The 8409-nt window shown below is 41.4% G+C and overlaps 1 protein-coding gene across 1 annotated transcript; it reads right to left on the minus strand.

The window, feature by feature from the left end:
* Nucleotides 1-651: 651 nt before the first annotated feature.
* LOC124687870 lies at nt 652-3126 on the minus strand. The gene is made up of 3 exons (XM_047221601.1): nt 2972-3126; nt 2572-2662; nt 652-1054 (listed from the first exon to the last, which is right to left on the minus strand). Exons 1-3 carry the CDS (start codon nt 3045-3047, stop codon nt 916-918), a joined length of 306 nt encoding a protein of 101 aa, XP_047077557.1. The 5' UTR covers nt 3048-3126; the 3' UTR covers nt 652-915.
* Between the last annotated feature and the right edge of the window lie 5283 nt (nt 3127-8409).

The raw sequence follows: 8409 nt of genomic DNA on the forward strand, positions 1-8409 counted from the left end.
AGAAGAGCTCCGGAGCTCCGGCGGCGTCATAGAATAGGAACAAGCGGCGGAGGGAGACCCCTGCAGCCAGTGCTAGCCCTGCGCCACCTTGCTCGAGTCCTTCCTCGGCCGGAAAAGGCCACGCGGCGGAGCAGGGCCAGGTTAGGGCGAGCTCACCCCGCACGACGGGTGGTGGACGACGGACGGCGGAGGGAAGCGGAGGTTTTCATAGACTATTTTGCAAAAATGAGTTTGTACTACACGTCCGACGCTCTTTCCCGGACCGAGGGAGTATTTGAAGTTGTGATTTATTAGCTAAAAGATGTCTTCTCGAAAGGTTTTCACAAACATATTTCACTTTTTTAAGGCAATTTCATTTTGTTTACGTGCAGCAAGTGCCAAGTGGAGATTTAACTTGAGTGCAAGAATTTCTGAATTTATAGTACATAAAAGTTCAAGTCTCGCGCTTCCTGAGAAGGTTGTTCTGGACCTCTAGTAGATCCAAAATCATTTTGTTTTATGCCTGCTCCCTCGATGTCAAAGCAGTGGCTGCTATCAACATCATTACAGCCATTTTGATCTTCGTTGGTCACTACTCACTAGCGATTCGGCAAAGAGAACTAGACGTACACAAGAATGACGAACATGAGTTATACAACACACGATCTCAGATAATTCAGTGCAACATCAAACTTATATTACCAGAAAAAGAATGGTAATAATAATAACCCCAAGATTGCGAACAAAGTAAGTTGCATGCTGCATTTTGTGGTTCAAGTTATGCAGACCATATCTGTATTATGCCCTCATTGCTCAGGAAAATCCTGGCAAGTATCATTTCATTCTGTAGTAATGGCGGCTCGAGAGAACAGGTTCATGTCGCCCACAAAAGAACCTAAAACTAATCAAAGTAACCAACATGTAGCATGAAGATCTTTAATCTTTATGCGAGTGTGCGACATATTGTCTTGTGTATCGATCCACCTTCGGTCCAGAAGAGCCATACTCTTTATCATAGTACTCTACTAATCCAGAACAAGCTATGGCAGCCAGCGTAAGAGCCTGCGCATGCATCCTGCATGATCAAATAGTTTTTCAGATATGACTGAAATTTCAATTATGACATGAGAAAAAAGAGTGTAGGTTAGTCATATGGAATCCACTCAAGCCTATGCAAGTTACTACTGTGTCCACATGGTACATGGAAAGGCAAAGATTATCAGTGTGCCCGATGCTATGTGTACACAATCTTTGATTAAGAAGGTAAAGCACATGTATGATGACATACATATACAAAACAAAAGAACACAAACTGAAACACCAAAATTAGGAAATAAGGATTAAATGTTTCAGTTAATAGGCAATAGGCACATGTGGGAATAAGGTAAACAGAATCATTTAGCTGAGATAAAAGTCAGATCATACAAAACAAAGTATAATCAACTACACCACCATTCGGATAAAGAACTTGTGTCGCATTCCTGTGGATCAGGAGACTTCAACAAGGTGTGAATGTGTTTGTGGTTCCAGTTTAGAAACTAAGTAACCTCTAATTCTCTGACCTTGTCATCTGAGTTCAGTAGACTTGCGAAGAAAACTTGTGAAAGCCCATTTTTTCATATGTTTACTCAACCTTTGTGTGTTTACTTTTTTTTTTGCTTGATTCATGTCACCGAGCCAGTAGTTACAACCGCCATTATACATATCAAAACTGGAAGCACAAAATTGGTATCTAGGATTTACAAAAAATTAGTAATGTCCCAAAGAACATGTGCCAAGTCTAGTAAGCGTGTACATATTTTGGCAACTATCCGTCAGAGCATAAAGGGGATACAAACCAAGCACAGAAAATTAAGCAGTGGACAACATGCCGGAGAGGGCAAGGACTGCTTTGACTTGACTACACCGGAAAAATGGTCTATTTTAAAATGTAGTATCATTCTATCTTCATAAGTTCATATGGAACAAGACAATGCATTCAACTGGTAAGGACGTGGTGCAGCCTTCCATGTTGAGTAAATATTTTTTTCTTAGTCAACAACCAGCTTTCAAGCCTCAGAAATCCTAGAATTAAGAGATCACCTAAACTACTTCGAGAAGCTTACCCTACAAGCACAACCAGCATACCAGCTACTACCTAAATTTTCCAAGGACATAAACCAAGCCAAACAATGATTGTTCACACTACCAAAGTGTATTTTCACCTTCAGGCCTAAAAACTAAAATGTATGTACTTAAACAATAATACAACACAAATGAAGGGTGCTGAGCACTTGTTTCTTTGTTTAAGTACACATAATGAATTGCTTGGGTGCTCCCAGAATGTCGATAGACCCTAAACGGATTTACATGGAAAAACCGTATACATAGAAAAGAATATCAGCATTTGAAATACGATGATTTCGGTAATCAATCTTTCTACTCTAAATTATTATGCACAAAAATAATCTTTTATTGCGGCATGAATCTTCCGAATGATAGTCTTTCGAACAATTTTTCATTGTGGTATTGTGATGACATGACCAGCTAATCTGTAGTTAAGAAAAGGGCATTAATGAAAAGGGACTGCGGTTCTATGAGAAATGTGCAAACCTTGCGTGGATGAGCTTGACGCTGGTCTTCATATTGGGCCTCGACCAGTTATAGGCTATCGAGCTGCCGATACCAGTCAGCCACAGGGAACCTACCCTCGCAATACAAAAATAGCATGACAAATCAGAACAGACTGCAGACTATTAGGGCGGAAATCGATACCCGCGCAATTGGGGGAAGGGCAACAAATCCCCCAATGGAGCCAGAAAACAAAACAGTCGACATAGAATCGCGATATAAAACCGGATAAATTATACGGCATAACTTGTGATAATCTCCGATTAGTTTCAGGGATTTGTCTGACGCTTCGTAACATGGATAGTACATCAGATGCCAGCCCAAAACACCTAGATCCAAGCAGAGGAAATCGAATCCGCGGGAAAAGGTACCAGGTCGTTACCTACGGCTCGGAGCTTGTGATCGACGATCCACTTCCGCGCGGATTCGATTTTGCTCGGGGTCGGGGCCTCCGCCATTTGCTTCGCCGCCTTCTGCTCCCCCTCTTCGAACTTTCGAAGTTTTAGCGGCTTGCGTTTTCCTCTGTATATTTCCGAGCTGTTTCTGTCGTTGTAATTTGGGGAGATTGTCCGCCGCTGGTTATATAGCGTGCTTGTTTGTACTTTTGGCCCCTGAAAGAGTTCGAATTTCGTTTAGTATCCACACGTGGTCGGATTCCGTTCCCACGAGCTGTTGCGGTTTCACGTTTGTCTTTTGCTTCTTCAAGCCCATGTTCGCTTTTCTTGTGACCGAAGAAAGAAAGAACGGTCAGTGTTATCTGGCTCAACTTGTCATGTTCTAGCTGTATTATTTTCTTTCTCCTTCTGTATGCCATCTGTATAGAGCACATATTAGATATTGGATATTTTTCTTCTTAGGAAAGCACCAATGCACTACGGTCATCCATGAAACAATTGTGGTGTACTGGTGTATGATCGTTGCCTGGCATACATGCCATCTTTTCTCCTTGTTTCGCTTTTCTTTGATGTCTCTCGATCTTCATGTCAGTCTTTCTACTTTGCCAACATGAAAGTTCTAGGTCCCATCATGTATTTCCTTGAGATCATTGCTTCTTGAGCTCATGGCGCTCTCCTTTCCCATAACCGTACTAAAAATATCGATATGCACTAGCCACCTAGATATGATATCAACCCTTTGAAGTACTTTTGTGACTCTGGTCTTCAAAGATATTTAAAAGGTCGAAGAACTGAACCCCACAAATTAAGATTGAAGGAGGGTGTCAAAGCTGAAGTGAACCTGAACTTTAAAGATATTTATTAATTTTGTAGATTTTTTCCAAATAACATTTCCAATCAAATCCATAAGTTGCTAAAAGTATGGTTTGGTATTAAACCACTCCCAAAAAAAGTAATTTCAATTGCACACATGATTTACACCTAAAGAGGAGAATTGTACTCCCTCCATCCAAAAAAAAGAAAGCTGCTCAAGTTTGTCTAGATACAATTATGTTTGGTGTGTAAATACATCTATATCTAAAAAAAACTTGAGCAGCTTATCTTGGTATGGAGGGAGTAGAAGAGCTAAGAAGCCATCGATACTAGAGACTTGGAATACCCCCACATCTACTTTGGAGATTGCTGCGTTCGTCTCGCCTGTTTGATCTTCAAGTTTGGATCTTAAAAAACTTTTGTTGTTCTGTTATGATAGCCGGTGTATGCACCCTGGGCTTTGTTACTAGTCTTTCTTTAGTGTGCTTTGATCTTTCGCTTTTCTACATACATACATGCGTGCTGTTTTGAACCAAGACATGTGTTTTCGCGCGGATTTCGGTCGATTCAATCAATGGAACCGTGGATGGTCTCCCTGTTAATCTACCAAAAAAAATTACAAAAGAGTTAAAATTTTGATTTCACCAGCCTAGTAGAAAAAGAATACACATAACCAATCGTACGTATGTTGGGTGGTTAATGAAGGTAGTTACACTCCTAATTCTGCTAGTCCACTACCTAGGAATCAAAATCCCCGAGTTGATATCATGTTTGTCCTATCAGAAAGTTCACATTGTACTCTAAAAATGAAAAGTCGATCGATGTTTCCATCGATCGTGATTTTGTTAATCTTGAAGTCAGGCCACAAAGTCTTCCATAGACAAAGCATGTGTCTCGTCTATATGTTTCAATTTCCTCAATAATTTCGTTATAATTTTCATTCTTGTTAGATTATTTGTGTTGTTGGATGCTTCTCTTAATGCTAGAGTTTTATTCGTAAAAAGAAGCATAATCACCTCTTTCGCCTTTAGAGAAGAAAAAAATTCCTCTAATTGTAACTCAGCACACGGCGGAGGGCAGTTACGCGAGAAGCTACATACGGAAGGTTCCAAGTGAGCTAAGACTGCTCATAGTAAGAGTAACATAGCTAGTAACATCACACATCTCAATGCATTTTGGTAACATGGCATGCTAATAAATGAAAAAAAAGTGAGATGGTAACTAGCTATGTTACCATAACATCACACACCTCAAGGCAAGATGAGTCTACAACATAATAAATAATACAATAAATGACATCACATATAAGTTACTACCCACTATAAGACTGCTCATAGTGGGAGTAACTTAGCTAGTAACATCACACACTCCAATGTATTTGGGTGACACGGCATAACAATAAATGAAGAAAGAGAGGGAGGTGGTAACTAGCTATGTTACCATAACATCACACACCCCAAGACAAAATGAGTCTACAAATTAATAAATGAGACTTTGCATGATACTACCTCTAAGTTACTTTTCACTATGAAGGTAGTAATATAGACTAGTAACTTATGCATGACACCACCTTATGTTACTCTCCACTATGAGCAGCCTAAAGGTAGTAACCTAAACTAGTAATATGTCATATGTTAGTCTAAGTTACTCCCTACTATGACCAGTTTAAAACGGCACGTTGGGCTGAACGCCGGCTGCGAGGTCAAACTTCGGCCAAGGTATGCGAGAGTAGGTGCATCCCCGCGGGTCCATCTGGGGCTGGCGAGCCGAGCGGGCGGGAATGCGCGGCGGAGGACGACTGGCGACGGCAACTTGGACGCAGCCAAGTTGGATTGCCCTTTTCCGGCTGCTGTTTTCAGTTAGGCCGACAGGGTACTGTAATCCTGTGGGCTGGCCACGACGTGGACTATAAACCGAGTACACGCGTACAACTCACGAAAATAATACTGTACCTGACTAGACATGCATTTGACATCAGAAAACAAGTTTGTTACTCTCTCTCCGCTCTGTGTTGTGTGCCTTATTTTGTTTCAAGCAAATGCGTCGAAACATTGTCTATGCATTTGACATCAGAAAAACAAAGGAGATGATTCACAATCAGTGGCAAATATTTTGGACACGAGGAGCGGACGTTCTATGAAGTGAAAACATCCGAGAGTTGTCACGTGAGTCGTGACAATGATCTAACCGTTATCAACCACCGTCGATCAAAACTCAAATTGTTGAGAGAACTCGTTTGCTCAATGCGCATTTTTTTTTTTTGAATTTTACAATTTTTTTGACAGAACACACTAAAACCAAGGAAAGACAAGCATGTGAGCGTGCACGTGAGTACATACGCCCTTTCTGTATTTCCGACTAGAATTTGGGTTTGCCGAACACTTATTTGTTCATTCAAAAGCAGTGACGGTGTGGGTAAATTCAATCGCTGTCTTGTTTCCCCTTTCCGACATTCCTCATACATACATAATAGAAGTCATCCGGTCTACCATCCGGTCTACCAGTTACTTCAATTTTGAAGTATGTATCCATTTCAATTGAAGCGGAAAACTCAATCTTTCCCGTATTGCATTCTATCTCACCGTATCACATTGTGCTCTTACTACCTAGGAAATAAAAATATTGTTTTTTTTTTTCTGAAACTTTGCGTGCACACATAGAATGTGGAGATACACCCTTTAACTGTTATCTCAAAAATCTAACTGTTTCTTCTTCTGTAGCAGCTCCGCCATCGAAAATTGGGGTTTTTTTTTAGGGAATGAAGCGGAGTTGTTGAAAAAGCAAAAATAGAAGAGAAGGAGAACCTACCTTTGGGGGCCCACAAATTGTATATCCTGCACCTAGTCCATTTGTCCGGCCCAACATAAGCTGATTCGGCCGGATCTCTCCACAATTTATTCAGTCCATGGTAAATTTCTGTAGAATTTGAATTGCCCCCAGTGGAGCATTTCGATAAGCTCCCTGACCGGCAAGAAATGCACAATTCCCTGTCATTTATTGAAAACGAAATCATGTTTTTTCATGGAACGCAAGACCTTTATTTGCCAGCAGCATCATTTTTTTCGACAAAGAGTATATATTAATATCACAAAGATATGAATTATACCCAGCCTTTGCAACAGCGTACTGCCCTAGGGACATTACGGATGCACACAGCCAAAAAAAGAAACAAAAATTACCAAAAAAGAAAAACCTCGCTACAGTGATCAAATCCTTTAAACAACAGCACTAACACCATACTCATCGATCTCTCCAAATTTTTCGGTATCATACATACATGCTTAACAGTTTCGGAACAACTGCATCATGCAAATTTGGACAGACAAGCTTTGTGAACCAATTACACGGAACACGTAATCCTTGTGCTCAGCAGACATCCATACTCATCGAGCTCTCCAAATCTCGCATTTGGCGGTGCAGCTATGGCCCTCCGCAGATGCGCTCCCTCGGTCCCTCTTCTTCCTGAAGCTAGGAAGTTCCTGTCCCAGGCTGCACCCCTCGAGGCTAGTTTGCAGCGGCAAGGGAATCCCTTCGTTTTGCAATATGCAGAGTGCAGCTTGGGAAGCACCTTGCGCACGATCAAGATGGCTAGTAGCACACACCACACGGTATCGATCAACATATCGATCGTCGTCACGGGGTATAACGGCCCAGCCTTCACCACGCTTTCCTTGAGCAACGAGAGACCCGTCGGTGTGTCCCGTCAACATCGTGGGAGATCGGCATCGACTGTTTGGTGTAGTCGCACTATCCTGCTGTGATATGCGATTGCGCTCAGCGGCCACCAAATCCAGAGCAAAGTGACAGCCAAGTTTCTGTTATGACCAAGGACGATCACAACTTAGGCCAGCTCGCTGCCTTGTGCGCTAGCTCTCGGCACGATCTATGCGTTGCTCGTTCAGTCGTTCTTGTCTGCGAATATGCAACTAGCCAGGCAACGCAGAAAAGAAGCAGTCAAACATGTACTGCAGCCTTGGATGCTAAGTAACTTAGCATCCAAAACTTAATATGCTCCGTAGCCAAACATGACCACCCGTTTCCTTGCTCTAATCAATTTTATTCAGGTACGACCAAGAAAGAGAACACCAAATCTGATAGGACTATCTATTTGCCATCCGAGTGTTTTTGTTTTCCTTAACACTCGATTTTTTCTGACCAATCAGAGGATGTGTCGCTGTTTTCCTTTTTACAATTTGCTTTCGTCCTATTTCCCTGACTAAAAAACCAAACGAGCAGAACTGGAGGCTGTGTTGAATCTCCACACGGATAAGTGCTGGGCCCAAATCTAAAAGAAACAGCCCAATAAAGAGACACGGACACAGATCTTCCTTCTTTCCCCATCTTTTTCTTCTCCCATCTCTTTTTTTGGCCATGGAAGATCTCAAAGGCTAAATTACTTAGGGTTTACACTGTATATACAATGTATTTACTCCCCGCAAAAAAAAAATATACAATGTATTTACAGTGTAAAAGATGTAAAATATTTCAGTCATATGAAATGCATGCTAAATTATTTAGTGGTGATACACTGTGAAATGCAGGCTCAGTTACTTAGGGTTCACCGTGTATGTACAGTGTATTTACAGTGCATAAAATAGAAAACATTCCAGTT

Source organism: Lolium rigidum, chromosome 2 (assembly GCF_022539505.1).
Source record: "Lolium rigidum isolate FL_2022 chromosome 2, APGP_CSIRO_Lrig_0.1, whole genome shotgun sequence".
In the NCBI taxonomy this organism is placed as follows: Eukaryota; Viridiplantae; Streptophyta; class Magnoliopsida; order Poales; family Poaceae; genus Lolium; species Lolium rigidum.

Excerpts from the sequence above, each read along its gene's own strand:
- LOC124687870 (XM_047221601.1), bottom strand. The coding sequence starts at position 3,047 with ATGGCGGAGGCCCCGACCCCGAGCAAAATCGAATCCGCGCGGAAGTGG. Across the intron at positions 2,663-2,971 it reads TCACAAGCTCCGAGCCGTAG|GTTCCCTGTGGCTGACTGGT; the intron begins GTAACGACCTGG and ends TTGCGAGGGTAG. Across the intron at positions 1,055-2,571 it reads GTCAAGCTCATCCACGCAAG|GATGCATGCGCAGGCTCTTA; the intron begins GTTTGCACATTT and ends TTGATCATGCAG.